At 34.4% G+C, this 17,092-nt stretch overlaps 2 protein-coding genes and 1 long non-coding RNA gene across 5 annotated transcripts; 1 reads left to right on the top strand and 2 right to left on the bottom strand.

Moving 5' to 3' along the window:
• Positions 1 to 3,983: 3,983 nt before the first annotated feature.
• LOC104216489 (vacuolar lysine transporter YPQ1) lies at positions 3,984 to 7,855 on the top strand. Its single transcript, XM_009766539.2, has 12 exons — positions 3,984 to 4,314; positions 4,575 to 4,617; positions 4,738 to 4,764; positions 4,881 to 4,979; positions 5,072 to 5,181; positions 5,673 to 5,844; positions 6,304 to 6,396; positions 6,486 to 6,581; positions 6,702 to 6,722; positions 6,836 to 6,894; positions 7,200 to 7,290; positions 7,407 to 7,855. The coding sequence occupies exons 1-12, from the start codon at positions 4,061 to 4,063 to the stop codon at positions 7,506 to 7,508; spliced, it is 1,167 nt and encodes a 388-aa protein (XP_009764841.1). The 5' UTR covers positions 3,984 to 4,060; the 3' UTR covers positions 7,509 to 7,855.
• A 1,091-nt stretch (positions 7,856 to 8,946) lies between these two features.
• Positions 8,947 to 9,599, bottom strand: LOC138886301 (uncharacterized). The gene is made up of 2 exons (XR_011404967.1): positions 9,241 to 9,599; positions 8,947 to 9,140 (listed from the first exon to the last, which is right to left on the bottom strand). It is a non-coding gene; the product is annotated as an uncharacterized lncRNA (long non-coding RNA).
• Positions 9,600 to 11,589: 1,990 nt separating this feature from the next.
• Positions 11,590 to 16,694, bottom strand: LOC104216491 (probable galacturonosyltransferase-like 1). 3 transcript variants are annotated; one of them, XR_708508.2, is made up of 3 exons: positions 15,642 to 16,694; positions 15,015 to 15,139; positions 11,590 to 11,918 (listed from the first exon to the last, which is right to left on the bottom strand). XR_708508.2 is itself a non-coding variant. In XM_009766542.2 (2 exons), the coding sequence occupies exon 1, from the start codon at positions 16,681 to 16,683 to the stop codon at positions 15,643 to 15,645; it is 1,041 nt and encodes a 346-aa protein (XP_009764844.1). In that variant the 5' UTR covers positions 16,684 to 16,694; the 3' UTR covers positions 14,850 to 15,139; position 15,642. The 3 variants fall into 3 exon arrangements, 1 of the variants encoding a protein (XP_009764844.1); XR_011404966.1 differs by lacking the exon at positions 11,590 to 11,918 and adding an exon at positions 14,428 to 14,863; XM_009766542.2 differs by lacking the exon at positions 11,590 to 11,918 and having other exon boundaries at positions 14,850 to 15,139.
• Between the last annotated feature and the right edge of the window lie 398 nt (positions 16,695 to 17,092).

The following is a 17,092-nucleotide window of genomic DNA, read 5'->3' as shown; positions in this document are numbered from 1 at the left end:
TAAAGTGTTCGGGAATAAGACACCCCCAAAAAGAAGGAACAACGCCAACCTCATATACCAGTGGATATGGAGATCCTCTGTCTCGCAGGTAATGTCGGGGTGCAATACCTCCATATGTTGTCTGATAGCTGTCACAGAAATGCGACTGCCCCCTCTAACTGCAGCCTCACCCTGTGGTCTGAAACCAGTATACTGCCCCAGCAAATCCAAATACTGGGGATGCATCATAGCTCTCATATATTGGGGCAGTACATCGGCCAGTCCATCAACATGCAGCCCATATAAAATCTGAACATCCTGAAGCGTGATGGTGGTCTCTCCAGTGGGTAGGTGAAAAATGTACGTCTCTGGTCGCCACCGCTCTATCAACGCCGTGATGAGAGACCAGTCGAGCTGCATCCACCCAATCTCAAAAATCCTAAGGAAGCCCGTAGCACGCAGGCGATGGACTACGCAGGGATGTAAATCTCTCTCCCTCAAAAAGTCCCATAAGTCGTCCGGTCTCCTGGGGCGGAGAGTCTGATCCAATAGATGTCCCTCACATACATAGGCAGACCTATGGTCACCCTGTAATACTAATATCTGATCTGTGGCTAGTCCAGGATGCACATGCGGCAAGTCCATGTCGTCTACTGTAATTTAAACAATATTAATTATGTATTTGTGTTATAATAAATAAAATTAATTATTTAATTAGATAGAATAATTATCTATGGGTTTCAGTCTCGATATTTGAGGCCCAATAGTACCAAGCTATCCTTAATTATTATGTGTGTCAATTTCAATATTTTTAAAATTTTGTTAGTTTAATAAATTAAATAATTAATTATTTAATTGGACAGAGTAATTATCTATGGGTTCTAGGCTCGATATTTGAGGCCCAGTAGCACCAAGATATCCTTAATTATTATGTGTGTCAATTTTAATATTTTTAAAATTTTGTTAGTTTAATAAATTAAATAATTAATTTTTAATTGGATAGAGTAATTATCTATGGGTTCCAGACTCGATATTTGAGGCTCAGTAGCACCAAGCCTTCCTTAATTTTTTGTGTGTCAATTTCAATATTTTTAGAATTTTGTTAGTTTTATAAATTAAATAATTAATTTTTAATTGGACAGGATATACAACTATGAGTTCCATGCTCGATATTTAATTTGACAACATATATTAATTTGTTAGTTTTGTAAGTTTATTTTATAAATTAAATAATTAATTTTGTAAAGTGTAATTGGATAGAGTTTGTAGTTAATACATACTTAAACTACAGAGACTCTACGCTAAAAGGCTCTATTTACGCTAAAAGGCTCTATATTTTACTACGCTAAAAGGCTCTATATTTTACTACGCTGTAAGGCTCTATATTTTACTACGCTAAAAAGCTCCGCTAAAAGGCCACTATTCTTTAAGCAAATAAATAATCTAAACTAAATAAAAACAACAAACATATGAACATAACATTCACGAAATTACATATAAAACAGTAAAAGATATTTGTGAACAATTCATTAACAATAAAAATAATTTCTCAAGTTTTAACTATTTTATTAAAACACTAATAATTTAATCCGGATAAAAATTACATACAAATTTAATCGCAAACATAACACAGATCAACGTGAAAACACATTCAAGAAAACAAATATGCATATGCTCTACGAGCTTCGACATAATCTAAATCGGAATACCTAGATTTATGTTTTTTGAAATATCGAAAATTTGAAATTTTGACTCCGAAAGAAGGAATCCAAGGCTTGGGTTGTATGCGGGACCTACGCTCTTCACTTTTTGTGTGACGGGTGGGGCCCAAGAAATTTTTTTAATCGAAAGGGGGGACCAACAGAAATGGTGGGGTTATTTTTTTTTAAATGTCGACTGGTTATGTCGTGGGGAAGAAGGAGGAGTTATATTTTTTTTATAGGAAAACGCAGTATAATACTACGTTTTCCTTAAACGTAGTACTATACTGCGTTTTCCTATAAAAAAATTAATTTTTTAGTAAAACGTAGTATAATACTGCGTTTTACTTTAACGGCTAATTTTTCGTTAAAATAAAATGTAGTATTATACTGCATTTTATGTAGAAAAATAACTTTTTTTTAATTGTATGAACGTATTTTATGTCCAAAAATCCATCATTTCAGTTTCGGACTCATGTAAAACTTAGTTGGTTAGGCTTGTTTTTCCCCTAAAGACAAAAGGAGCAGTAATTAAGTTGGTCCACCCCGGTAGTAGAATACAACGGTTAGATTTATTTGTGTTAGCAGACTGAATGTGGATATGTACATTGGATATTGTTTGAGAGATTTGCAATTACTAGTTGAACTTGGCCAATATAGCGTAACTTATTCATCATGTTGTTCTTGCATACATCCAAGGAGTTAAAATTCAACAGGGGAATATATAATCAGAAATTTTGGAGTCCATATATAGGGTCCCCAATTACGTATTGAAGAGTTACTTGACGCTAGATGCTAAATAAGTACATATAAGCAGTGTTGTATTTGAATGTATGCTGCGTCTGGACAACATTGTTTCGTCTCCATATAGGTTTGGATTTATAGAGGTAATTTTTACACGAAAACAGTTTGAACATTAAATTTTTTAACATAAATATCTAATCTAATAATAATAAAAGAATAGACAAGGTAGACAGAAAAAACTAAATATATCTCAATTTATATGACACATTTGGCTTTTCAAAATTCAAACATCTTAATTTTGACGTTCATTTGGACATATCATTTTTTAATTTTTCGAAATAAAATTAATATATTTGAAAACTATGTAAAAATGATATAAGCCGCAATAATTAATAATTCAAAATATTTAAAAGACATACAAAACATTCGGCCAAATAATAATTCATTTAAGTAACGAAATCCGAACACCTTTACATAAATTGGGACGGAAAACTAATACTGTATGATGCTTGATATCAGGATTATCAACAAATCAAAAACATAAAGAGGCTATCATTACCGATATACTCTATCCGATAAAACGGACACTCTTTCCGCTCGTGGAATGTTCATATAAGGTTGAACCATTTAAATAAAAGATCTCCTACCTCCAACAATGCAAGTACTTGAAATAAGATATTACTCCCTCCGGTCCAAAATAAGTGATTTTTTGGCCTTTTTCTTGTGGTCCAAAATAAGTGATTTTTCCAGATTTCAAGAATGAATTAATTATTTTTTTCCTATATTGTCCTTGAAGTAAATAGTGATGAAATATGTGTTAGGAGTGTTTATGTGAGATAGTAAAGATTAATATGATCAATGCTATTGCTAATTAATACTAAAATGCGGATTTCTTAATTTGTGTGAAAACGTCCAAAAATCACTTATTTTGGACCGGAAGGAGTAGTATTAAGTATTACGTAATATATATTATTCTAATTTGCTATAAACACGCTTCAGTTAGCTAAAGTCTAACCACATTTTTACATTTCTAATTATGCTATTAAACGAAGGGTAAGAGCCACATAAAAAGGAAAGAGTAGCATAAAGGCTAAAAATCAGATTGAATTTAATGAAAACAATATCATTTCCATTTAAATGATATGGAATTCACTAAACCTTTTTGCATTCTGTTTGTTATCTTATAAGTAGGTAATAAGGCACAAAGTGACTAAAAGTTTTCACTAAGCACTGTTGAAGAATATAAGCTCTGATTGGACAATTTTGCATCACAAATTAAATATTCATAGCAGTGTCAAAAGCCCCATAAATTCAAAACTATTACTATCAAATTTTCTTTTTCATTATGAGCGCAATTACTGAAGGGCAAAAAAGAAAAAAGTGGTCTCATATGGTTTTCATCTTAATCCATATTAGCGTAATTGTCAATTGAAAGAAGTCCAGGGGTAGGAACGTAAAATCACGAAACAATATCACAGACTCCGAGGAGTCGAGAATGTCTTTCTTATATTTTGTCCTAGTCTTGAGCATTTCTGTTCCACATGTAGTACCGAGGGGGTTAATGCTATATATATGTGTGCGCAGTTTATTCTTCGTCATCTTTAGAAGACACAAAACAGTAGAAACTAAGAGAGGAAATGAAGGCCCTAATGTCATTACGTCAGCAGAATTCAATAGCGTATTGTGTTAAGGAGAAAAAACCATGTATTGGTTGGGTGAACAGGTATTTTAAGGATTGCCTTTGCAACCTAAGTGATGAGTTCTCCTTTGCTTTTGGTCTTGTCAGCCTCTCCTGTTGGGCTGTCGCTGAAATCCCACAAATCATCACCAACTTCAGAACTAAATCCAGCCATGGCGTTTCACTTCTTTTCCTTCTTGGTTGGGTTGGCGGGTTAGTTTCTTTTACCTTTCATTTACCATTTTCTTCAATTTTCACAGTATTTATTGGACGTGCTATAACCTAGGAACATTCCAAACTTATGGAGTGACATGAACAGAAAATTCATTCAATCGATTGTGACTTGCTTGTAATTGAATTTTAGTTGTTATTATTTAATCAGAGTGCTATAGGATTTTTCTTTCCTTCAATAGGACCTCTTAATTTTACCATTCTAATTACAAATGTATATACGTTCGTTATGTTCGATGCAGTGATATATTCAATCTAGCAGGTTGCCTTCTTGAGCCTGCAACGGTGAGCATAATTAAAACTTTAAATATAATCATGAAGTTAATTAAACCACTTTGGTTTCTGTCATCGAATTGCGCGCCGTTGATGTCTCTGATTTTTTGATTTCTTTCTATCTTCATGCAGTTGCCGACCCAACTGTACACAGCTGTGGTAATACAAATGCTCATCCAATATTCCCATCTTTTTTCCTAGTTGAGAGCTGATTTCTGTTTACTATACTAATAATTTTTTTCTTAATTTATTTTATTGGATCTGCTATGGAACAGCTCTACACAACAACTACTATAATACTAGTGCTGCAAAGCTTGTACTATGATTATTTCTATAGGTGCTGGAAACAGAGAGATGATGACTCTGGTCAAGAGGTACAAATTAACGTTTCCAAGTCTGTGATGTGCTATTTCAATGAAACAATAAGCGCTTATAAAAAGATTATTTGATTAACTTAATTGATTAGGTTGAAGAAGTGAAGAAGCCTTTGAGACCACAAAAACCAACAGATTCAGGGATTCCAATACCCAAAGGCATAGGAGTATCTGCTTCACGCCGCATGGACTTCTATTTCACGTGAGTCTCTGCTTTTTCTCCATTTGTTTACTTTGAGATTTTACAACGAGCACTTGCCCCATGTAGCTGGTGTATATATCAAAACAATACTTACACGAAATGTGTCGTTTACGTAAAATTTATTGCACTTAATTATGATTAATTCATTAGTAAATAGTTTCTACCTCAATATTACTTTATGTTAATATGAATTTGATGTATACCTATTTCGGATTACCAATCCACACATTTTAATAAAATGTCTGTAATTAGCTTTGATATACTTATTAGACCAAGCTACCAACACGGAATGTGATCGTATGGTAGATGAGATTCCTCCACCCTTAATCAAAGGTCTCGGATCCAAGTCCGCGGAATAGAGGAATTTATAGTGGGGAGCGCTTATTGCGCGAATTCAAACTATTTGGACAAATGAATTTCAGATATCATTAGACAAAACAAAAGAAGATTAGACGACTAAGTGGTTGCTAAGAATATTTATTTGAGAGCAGGTCTGCGAGATCATTGGCCGGCAGTGCAACCCCGCCATTTAGGTCCAATCTAAGGCCTATTGCAAGTGGACCGTCAGCAGTGGGGCTTAACCACAATTACTCTTCAGATGAGGACACAGTTGATGCACCACTAAATATTTCCGTTAGCCAACCCAAGCCTATCCCACGATCTGTAAGTGAATCCCTTCATCCTATTAATTTAATCTCTTAGTGGAGGTATAATGTGCAAAACAGAAGTTTACTGCTCTCGCAACTTGCTCATAAAAACTGTTTACTAGCTATATATGTACTGCAAAAACTGCTACACCAGTATTCTAAAAGCATCCTTTGTTCCCGTCCGATGATGCCCAATGGCAACTTGAGGAGTTCCAACCCCCCCCCTTCCCCAAAAAAAATAACCCTACCCACCCACCCAAAGTCACATGCTGCTTGCGGCTCACTCTGTACCCCTAGACTAACAGGTTCCCTTTAGCAAGAGGGCTCAGCTTATTTACGTTGATAGTGTAAAAGAATCTTTACAGTGTAGGTCAATGTTTAAAAGATAATTACATGCAATGTCCATAATAAGTGAATTAGTTTTTTTTTTTTTCTTAAGCTGAGATAGTAAATTTCAATGGTAAAATATTTCCAGGCAGGTTATGGAGCGTTCTTAGCCACATCGTCGGGAATGCCTCATCAGACAAAGGCTTTAATTGTTGGGTTTGGTGGAAGAAAACTATTACAAGTATGCTCCTTCAGTAATTGCACCATGAGATCCTGACAATGACAAGGTTATTCATGGCGTAATTCGTGATAAATTCCTTCTTTTGGCAGGAGCACGGGACGGAACACAGTGCGCTTGGCCAAGTTTTGGGGTGGATGATGGCTGCTGTTTATATGGGTGGCCGGCTACCTCAAATTTGGTTAAACGTAAGTCATTAATTTCAGATTATAACTTAACAAAATGCTAATTACAGTTAATGTTGAATCCTAGTTTCGTTTAATGGAGTTTGACGCCAAAGTCACTGAACATGTTTCTTTGCTTGACAGATTAAACGAGGGAATGTCGAGGTATTCCACAGAATTAATTCTCTTCTGAATTGTTTTTACTCTGTACAAGGCATAACTTGCATCTTGCACATTACTGCTGAAGTCTAACGTGCTTTCTTTTACACAATGCACAGGGTTTAAATCCTCTCATGTTCGTCTTTGCACTCATCGCCAATGTCACTTACGTAGGGAGGTAGCTAATTCTCCCATTATTTACTCTGTATAGTAAGCACTTCTGTTAGAATTAAAGTTTTGTGAGGTAAAATATTTTACTCAATCAGCTCAGTTAAAAAATAATTTTCATGTAATTTTATTTAATAAGCATTGATGGGTAAACTAAGTAATTCGCTATAAAAGGCTAAATTACACGGATGGTGTAAAGATAATTTGCACTATTTGTGCATATAACTTAAATCCATCCCTGTAAATTCATCATTAAATTGTATCCTATACTATGCTCCATGCTCCTAATTCACTAATTATGTTTACATGATGCAGTATACTACTTAGGTCAACAGAATGGAGTAAGATTAAGGCCAATATGCCTTGGTTGTTGGATGCTGTTGTCTGCGTTGTGCTAGATTTATTTGTATCCTCCTATTCCTCTTAGTATTCTTTTTAGAAGCATGCATTTATCTATTATTTTCGTATTCACTACTAATTTATTCGTTCTTCCCGAATTGCCTTGCCTTAACACAACTTTAGATCATATTACAATATGTGTACTACAAATACTTCCGAAAGCAGTCCTCCACTTCCAATGGCAGAGATTATGAGGGAGCCTACAAAGAAGCGAATAAATATTGAAGGAAAATTACAAACACCGTGAGTTGCTGCTCTATTATATAGATGTGAAGTTGTGGAACCAAATCTCTAAAATACCGAAGACGTTTGCGGCTATTTCTCCTTCTAATCGACTCTTAACATCCCTTCTTTATTCCCCCCCCCCCTCTCCCCCACAAATTGTAAGATCTTTTTGACCTATATGTTTATTTGGAGTCTGAGCAATGGCATACGCATAGATACGTCACGTCCCACTTATTTTTTTACTTTTTTGATAATCTGTCGAGGAGTTTTCTCACTTTGTTAGTTTGGTGATTCGAACCCGCAATCTTAGGGTTGAAGATGGAGAGTACTTATCAATTTAACTACCCTCTCTTATTGTCTCCTTTAGGTAAATATTACTTTTCGTTTAAAAATAATAAATTTTACGTTATACGGGTATATCTTAATCTATAATCTTTCTTGATTCTTAATAAAAAGGTGAAATGGTCTCGTGTCCATTTAAACTTGTACCAGTTTGTAGAATTGATATATGAACTCTTGGATTTCCCATTTGAACACATCTACTTAGAAAATGACTACTAATAAATACTTGTAATTGTGCGCAGGGGCGGATGCACGTAGGCACGTGATACCGCTTCGTCGAAAAATTTAACTAAATTCGTTTATAGTAGAGGATATATAAAAACGAATAAGAGATAAAAGAACTAAAGTGACACCACTTATCAAAACCTAGGTCTCAGTCCAGTGGTTCAGCGCCTAGTTTTCAAATTGAAGGTCGGGTGTTCGATACCATATGCTTGCGTGAGTTCACTTTTTGGGGCATCTTTTGCTACTAGTTAAAAAAGAGATGCTTCGGTTTGCACGGGTTCGAACTTCTAACTGCCGACCCATGCTACAAAGTACAAAGGACTAGCCAGTTGACCAAACACAATGGATGTTTTACTACTAATAAGAATTATCTATTTAAATACTCGATGAACTCCTTTACTATTTGTTTTTTTTGAATGTGTTGGCTTACTGCTACTCTACTTGGCTTTTCATCTCTCTTGTCATCTTCCCTAACTTCTATGAGTCACCGTCTACCGACAGTGGCGGATGTAGTATAGTAATGACGGGTTCAACTGAACCCATAACTTTTGACGCGGAATAAAAATTTATATGTAAATATTCTTTAAAATTACAAAAATACTAATATATGAACCCATAACTTTAAAAATATAATGGGTTCAACGCTAAAAACATTAAAAGTTGAACTCATAGGATTAAAATCCTGAATCCGCCTCTGTCTATCGATTAATTGCAACACCGCTTACATAAAATTCTGCGTACGCCACTGATTGTGCGTGTTGTTTAGTTGTTGCTGTTTTCTATTTAATTTAATATTTTATATAAACTCATCTTCTATTCATTCACATCTTCTATTCATTCACATTTTGTTGACACGTGTATGTTAAAGGTCTCACTTTTTTTTTTCTTTTGTCAAATTAATTTCTTCTGTACATATTCCTTCAACTAACTCGCCGATAAAAACCTTCCAGAATTGGGAGTCGATCTGAAATTTTGTTAGATTTTAGCGATCAAATATCTTTAGTGATTGTCTTTTTTCTCTCCCACCTAATACCATTCACTTTCATTGTTTTATCATCTTCTCACCTACAAAATAAGAACCATATGCAAAATCTTCAGGTTCGACTTTTACCACCAAAAATCATAGAGAAAAAAAATCACAAAAACTTAGAGATAAAACTACCACCTCCAAAAATAAGAGAGATAAATCGGGAAGCAGTGAATAACTTTTACCACGATCGAAATCAGACCCGATTCTTTCCAACAAATCAGCAAATAATTTCAAAAATCAAAAAGCAGCCAACACTGTTTGCTTTTCAATTTCTTTTTACCCATTCATACTACAAAAATCAGATCCGGTTTCTTTTATCTCTCTTGATTCGTTGGGTTTATTTTTATGATAATAGATGTGGACTTTTCTCTAATATGAAGCTTTGAAGTGTCATTGATAGTTGAAAATTGAGAATAGTGGTGGTTGAATATGAAGCTTTGGAGTGTAATTTATTAAAATTTTGATTACGGACTTGATTTGGAATAAAAGGGGAAGAGAGGGGAAAGGAAGAAGAAGAGAAATGGAGGGGGTTGGGGGTTGGGAGGGGGGATATAGGGGCCGACAATTAAGGAGGGGGAGGGGGCGGAGGGAACATGAGTGAATAAAAGGAAGGAGTAGGGGGTTAAGGGTATGAGATTTGTTTTTCTTTTTGCTTTTTATTATTAATTATTTATTTTTTATCGTATTCACGCGCTTTATACTCGTGATTAATACGTAATTGACCACATCAGCTATAATATTGCCATATAAGCATAGTCATCGGTCAAAGGTATTTATTAGTAGCCATTTTCTCAAATAAAGGTGTTCAAATGGGAAATCCGAGAGTTCATATATAACTGTACAAGTTTAAGTGGTCACAAGGTCATTTCACCTAATAAAAAGCACTACAACTTTATTGTACCTCTAACTTGATGGTGGTGGGGTACCAAAACATCTGTCGGCCGTAGAATATAGAAAATTTTACCTCCTATAGCAAACTATTACACCATATTTATTATAAAACAAAATCATTTTAAAATATTATTATATATAGCTACCTTTTATATTTTATACCAAAATCGATATTTATTGTATACACTACCATATATGCGTGAAATACATTATTTATGTTTTTTCTCTCCTTTTCTTTCAGTTAACACGCGTTCTCTCTCAAATCACAACAAGATTTTTCTTCTTTCCCTCTCCACGATCTCTCTCTCACACACAACAAGATTGTAGGAACAAATTTCTCAAAATTGATCCGTAACATTTTTACTCTAGAAGTTCGTGGTAATTGGTAAAGCTTTTGGCCGCTTCATGCCAATTTACTCTGTCATTCTTCTTTTTCTCTTCAATCTCTTTTTTTTTTTCAATTTTTGTCATTGTTAGGTTTTGAGGAAAAACTTCAAATATCGTCTTTAATGGCTGATTCAACAACTCCAAAGAAGGTTACACAAGGTATACCCACTAAAGCACTCAATTTTGATCATTGGCATCAGAATCGTCGGTGTCATCATCCACTAGGGCTCATCCTCTTAGGCAAATAGATCTGTCCATGGCTACGCGGAGAAGATTTGAGGGCCGAATTTTTGTTCGTCTCCATTATTAGTTTTAATACAATGTATATAGTATTTTGCTTGGCCGAAAAAAGCCATCTCCAACGAACTTTCTTCTCTTCTTTGCTATTTTAGTCACATACAATGATACAAATACATTATATTCTGTACAAATACACTCAAATACATTGTATTTTTGTATAAATACATTATTTTCCACCTGTATTTATGTATTTCGGAGGTCTGTATTTTTTAATACAGTCGAATTGAATACAATGTATAATAGTGAATAATGAATATATGTGAATTGAATACAATGTATACAGTCGAATTGAATAGAACGGTATATACCCTATTTCTTGATTACCTCACTGTATTTATAAATACAGTCCCGCGAATACATGGAATACAATACATTAGCAGCAAAATTAATGTAGAATTAATTTTGTTGAGTTAAATTATGAGTGATACACGCTAATTGATCCTCTTTCTGTTATTAAATAGCTGGACTCACCTATTTTTTAAGCGAATTCTGCTATTGTATACAGTAGCGCGAATACAGTCGCACAGCTGCACTCCTCTATTACTGTATTCATGAATACAGTAGCGCGAATACATCGAATACAGTCGCGTAACAGGGAAATTTTGTAGAATTGATTTTGTTGAGTTAAATTAGGAGTGATACACGCTAATTGATTCTCTTTTCGTTATTAAACAGCTATCCCCTATTTTTTTTGGGTGAATTCTGCTATTATTCATGAATATAGTAGCACGAATATAGTCGCATAGCTGGACTCCCCTATTTTTAAGCGAATTCTACTTTTGTATTCATGAATACAGTAGCACGAATACAACGAATACAATCGCGTAATAACTAAATAAATAGCTATTGAAAGTAATTGTGTATATGATAGCTGTTGAAAGTAATTGTATATATGGTAGCTATAGAAAGTTAATAACCACTAAACAGTAGTGGTTTCTGAAAATTGCTCTAGAATATAGACAGACTGGATCATGGCCTGCATATGATCAGAGAGGCTTATGGGCCGGTTGGCCCAGAAAACCTGCGAAGTTTCAATGACAATGAGAAAATTCAGTGTCGTTTGCTATCTGTGAATGCAACATGGACGGGAGCTGTCGTTTGCTATCTGTGAAGCTGTTTTGGCTTCATATGACGAAGCTATTGGTCTTATTGGCCAAGTGAATCGTCAGTTCAAGAAAGTCTTCATTGAAAGGTGGAGCGCAAAGATCGACTTTGAAAACAGCACTTGTTCGCATCTGCATTCAGCCATGTATGCAGTAAGCCATATGAACATGGTGCTGATATCACAGTAGTTGTAATGACACATTGTGCATAAAAATTATCATTTCATTAAGTTTAAACGGTTAGTGTTTGAAATTTTTTATTTATTTAATTATGTCTTCGACATTATCACAGACTCACTGTACGTGAAAAGCTGATTTCTTTTTAAGTTTTAAGCATGTAAAAATTCTTTTGATAATAGAATTTTAACTATTAGAGAGTATTTTTATTTTTACTTATTAATTATTTCTTTAACATTGTCTTCTATATGTAAGATTTCTTAAAAGTTGTATACAGTTAAAATCGGGTTTGTCCTTTTTGTATGATTAATCGAGACCGGGGCGTGACAGACAAAGGTTCGACCCCATGTCGTACCGGACAGTGACACGAAGTTAGATTGCCAAGCTCGTGACTCAGAGATCGATCGAGATCAAGATCAGCCAAGATCGAGACCGAGCGGGATAGAGAACAAGCAAGATCGAGGGAAGCCTGCCGAGCCAAATAACGGAAAGCCAAGATATCCGCGATCGGGCGAGGATCACGGCGGAAATCTCGGCATGTATTAAGAAGAGGCCGATTAATCAGCTAATCATGTGATTTCTTACTGTATTTAGGATTGTATTAAGGGTGAGATTCCCCTACTGTATAAAGAGGGTCTGATTATTTGTAAAAGACATAATATTCACGCTACATATAACAATATACTACCTTTCTCTTAAGCTCTCAATACTCTGTTACTTTATTTATATTTTCCAGTGAAATACTTGTTTGATTCGAAGGCGACCTACCTCGATGATCAAAGCTATACATTTTTTTTGGTTTGCTTTATTTCTATTTGCAGTTAATTTCAATATCAATATTGCATTTTTTTCTCAGTTTGTGCTAAGTAAAATCAGGTGTCCTTAAAACCAAAATATAAATTAAATTGTTATTCGTTTTTAGGGTAAACAAAAGTGTTTTATATAAAATTTTTGGTTTGAAAAATGATTATCGAAATAATGAGTCTCCCATTGATATATATACAACATCAGTTGGGATACAAAATATCTTACAGTAATTAGTTTCCTCTTGCGGGTTCAGGGGCATAAATCATGGCTTAATAAGTCATGCGCACACTTCCTTTCTCATTTAAAAGCTTTGCCCTTGAAAGTAATGTAATTAATTGGACTTCTAATCTAAAAGGCTAGAACTAGCGGATGAGCCGTTGACTAAAGCGTAGTAAATACAAACTTCTGAGAAGGCAGCATCCGCACTTACATGAATCACAAATTAGGTAAAAAGTTACTCCACCAAATATTTAAATTCTGAAAAATTAATATAATTTAGTGTAAATATCTGATACTAGTATTTTAAACATTCGATAAGGAGAAGCTTTACCCACAAATTCCTTATCTTCAGAGTGACTTAATCTTAGCCTGCTGTATTGGTTTGAAAAAGATTTTTTTTTCTTCTAACAAGCTACATTTTGTGTAATTTACAAATATAATTTCAAATAGAAATTTTATACTTCAACTTGATAAAGAGCAAACTTCATTTCAAATGATAACCTAAACTTTAGGCCGGAATTCAATTCCAAAAGCTTCTAACATTTGAACTTCTACCAGAGGTTCTATTTGACCATATTTCTGCAAACTAAAGTCCACTTCTGAATATTCACTTAACAATCAAGAAAATACTTTCCCGGCAGAAAGAGTACTTAATTCTCAAATGCATTGTACTCGTAAAACTGAAACATGCACATATCTACTAATCTCTATGTAAGTCTGTTATTTTTAACAACTTTTTATAGGGTATGTATGTTTAGTTTGAGTTACTGAAATTTATTTACTCCAAAAAGATAAAGAGTAGCACTAGCAAAATTGAGGTCAAAGAGAGGTTTTAGAATTAAACTTTTCTTACAGTAGTCACAAACTAAGTAATAGTGAAATGGATTAAATCAAACTTACCTATTTTTAAACGAAGACGGCAGAGGCAAATCTATAGTGTAATATGAGTTTACGGTAATTCAATAGACCCTCTTTGAGGAACCATAAAGTTTCAAAAGAAGAAAATATCCAAGTGGTTTGGGACCCCCAGGCCCCATGATAAATAAATTACTACACCTAATATATTATGGGATCGCGTCAAATGCGCAATGCCTTTAGCAGAAGTTGAATATTTTTGACCATGTGTTTTGTTTCTTCCATCTCCCTGTCCCGCCCAACACGAATTAAAAGATACTCTACCGACACTTCTCATTTTTATTTACTTTCTTTTTCATGTTCCTTTTTCTTTTTCACCTGTTTTTTCGAATTTCTTACCGCTTAAGTAATAGGAATATAAAACGATGACAAAGTTAGAAAGATATTGACTTTAGTCGGGATAAAAAAGAAAAAGGGAAAAGATGCGCGGCAAATTGCTCAAGAGCTTAGAAGAGAAGAACTGGATATAGCATTTGGATTAACAAGTACAAATGGTAGCCTGTTTGTTTTCCCTTTTATTTTATATCTTATAACACGAAATTAACATGTGCTTTTTGCACAGAGCTGCCTTTTTAGAAAAAAACTAAAGGGATGAGAAGGCTGAAATCTAGAAATTTTGCTAATAGTAGTACGTTATATCCGCCTGTGAATTAACCCAAATCTCCACTAAAAGTAAAAAAGGAAGATATAGAAATTAAGCACAACCGGAGCTGCATGGGAAATGTATGAGACCTCAAGCTAAGTTTTTTAGCAGAGCTCAGATCAGATGCCAATTTAGCTAAGCATTATTAAATTTGAGATTAAAACTTCAAGAATTACACATTATCAGTATTAATTATCTGTATTAAAATTTCAAATTGCTACTGCAAGCACAATTTGAATGATCTTGGTCTTTTTATCGTTTAGTTGTCTGACTGCTCCTTGATTCAGTTCCAATGAAAGGTGTGAGAAACCTGCCACTTTTTTCATTCTATAGTAAACTTAACTGCAAATAGTAGTAGTATATGTTTTCATCTCGTACATTCAAAAATAGTACTCTAGCTAAGTGCCAGTGTAGAATTCTTGGCAACTGTATATTGTAATCTACGAGAAAATAATAACAACCCTCACCTTAGCCCTTTCGGGATCTCCTTGAAGAGAGACAAATACTGTACATAACGCAATCGAGGAGGATCTCAAGACACAGATCTCTACTCTCGATCTCTTTTACTAATTTACTGCAATTTCTAAGACACCTGAAACCATAATAGAAGCCTATTAGGGCACTTCAAGAACATAAGAAGATGCAATTATCAGTAAACTGCAAATGCTTGTCACTACCGAAGATATAATTAAGTAAATAAAGGGCCCGTTTGGCCATAAAACAAATTCACTTTTCTTGGGAAATTTTGTATTTTTTTCGGAAATAATGTTTCGCCATAAAATTTTCAAATTTCACCCGAAGTTGAATTTTCAAATTTTTCGAAAAATTAAAAAACTTCAAAAAGATGTTTTTCAAAATTTTCAGTTCAGATCACTCACAAAAATTCAAAACAAAGCTCCAAATTGTATTCACGTCGAAACACAACTCTAATTTTCAAATACTATTTTCACTTAAAAAAAAATTAATTTTTTCCGGAATCTCACATTCTTATGTCCAAACGCCACAAAATAAGTGCTTTTCCTAATAGTTTAGACTACTGAATAGGATGGTCACACAATTCAACAAGTGCGGCATTATTGGATTGAGTAAAGTACCTTAAGATTCAAGAGTATAGGATGTTTGCAGCAGATCATAAGGTGCCCAGAGGGCATCGAGGGGACAAGGGCGGTTCGAATCGAGTCGAACCCAAGGCTTCCCCTTTCCACTCCAATGCAAGAGGCTAACCGGACCAGGGTGCAAATCTCGGCAGAGTCCACGAAAATTATCTCCGCCTAGACCATGTTGGTTCCACCTATGATCTACAGGAGCTATATTTCCAGCAAAAACAAGTAGAAAAGGCGGTAAAGAACCCAATTCATAAATCCTCATTCTCTTTTGCAACTCCATCCATTCCACAATCTTTGTAGTATAATCCCCAGCTTTCCATCTATCAAGATCAATAACCATAACCCCCGTATTAAAATAACAAGGTTTTCGGTTTCGGTTCGCGAAAGTTAAGGAAAGTGAAGGGTTAGACCAAAACGTGGGCGTGAAGTAAGTAGTGAAATTGGCATTACAATATTCAGGTGCTGCTAAAACAGAGTCTTCTGTTAAAGGTGTTGCTGCTAATTTAGCAATGTCGTCTACTAAAACAAGGTCAGAATCAAGATAAACGACTTTGTGAAGGTATTGAGGAAGTAGATCAGCAAGATAATTGCGAGCATAATTTAAAGGACAATCTAAAGCAGAGCGAATGGAAGTGGAAATTAGTCCTGCAACGGCTGCAATATCTTGGATTGGATAAATTGTGAAATGAAGATAAGGGAAAGATTTAGCAATTGTAAGGTTCAAGTGTGTGGTTTCAGCAGAAGAAGAGGCTACAAAGTGGAAAATGATATTTTCTGGGCAAGAAGAGTGTTGAAGAACCGAAAGAATCGCAGCCATAGATCCTCTGAGGTAAGCTATATCAAGGGTCATAGCTACATGTACTGCATTTTCTGAAAAATTAATGGCGGAACAAGAAGGGGAATTGTAGAATTTTGGGGCTTCTTTAAAACTGAGGTTGGAATTAGTAGCGACATTTTGGGTCAATAAGGAGAAGAAGATCAACAATAGCGAAACCAGAATACTACCGCTGGAACTCCCAAGTTTTGGCATTATGGAGACAAACAAACAATCATAGGCACACAAATTTCCTACTTATATGTATCAGACAGAACTTTTTTGGCCCTGCTTTATTTGTATATTCAGAAAGTACAGAAAAGTTTTATGAAGGTAAATTTTAAAATATAGGATATTTAATTTAGAAAACATTCAAAAAGATTGAAGTCAAATAGTCAAAGAAAAGTTAATCTGATTTCCTAAATATCGTAGGAATAGTAAGAAGATGATACTCCTTCTGTTTTAGTTTATATGATACACTTTATTTTTTTGGTATATTTTGAAAAGGTTAGACACCTTTATATATTGAAAACTAATTTAATTTTTAACTTTCTATTTTACTTTAATAATATAATCTTATCAGCTACACAAATATCATGATATATTTTAGATCTAGGCACATCAT

This window comes from Nicotiana sylvestris, chromosome 2 (genome assembly GCF_000393655.2).
Source record: "Nicotiana sylvestris chromosome 2, ASM39365v2, whole genome shotgun sequence".
Classification (NCBI taxonomy): domain Eukaryota; kingdom Viridiplantae; phylum Streptophyta; class Magnoliopsida; order Solanales; family Solanaceae; genus Nicotiana; species Nicotiana sylvestris.
Note: the sequence above shows the minus strand (reverse complement) of the source record. Positions and strands in the feature narration are given on the sequence as shown.

Bases quoted from the DNA above. Each gene is read 5' to 3' on its own strand.
- LOC104216489 (XM_009766539.2), top strand. From the start codon at position 4,061: ATGAAGGCCCTAATGTCATTACGTCAGCAGAATTCAATAGCGTATTGT. The intron at 6,723-6,835 runs GTATTCCACAGA...CACAATGCACAG, and splicing joins TTAAACGAGGGAATGTCGAG to GGTTTAAATCCTCTCATGTT. The intron at 6,895-7,199 runs GTAGCTAATTCT...TACATGATGCAG, and splicing joins AATGTCACTTACGTAGGGAG to TATACTACTTAGGTCAACAG.
- LOC104216491 (XM_009766542.2), bottom strand. From the start codon at position 16,683: ATGCCAAAACTTGGGAGTTCCAGCGGTAGTATTCTGGTTTCGCTATTG.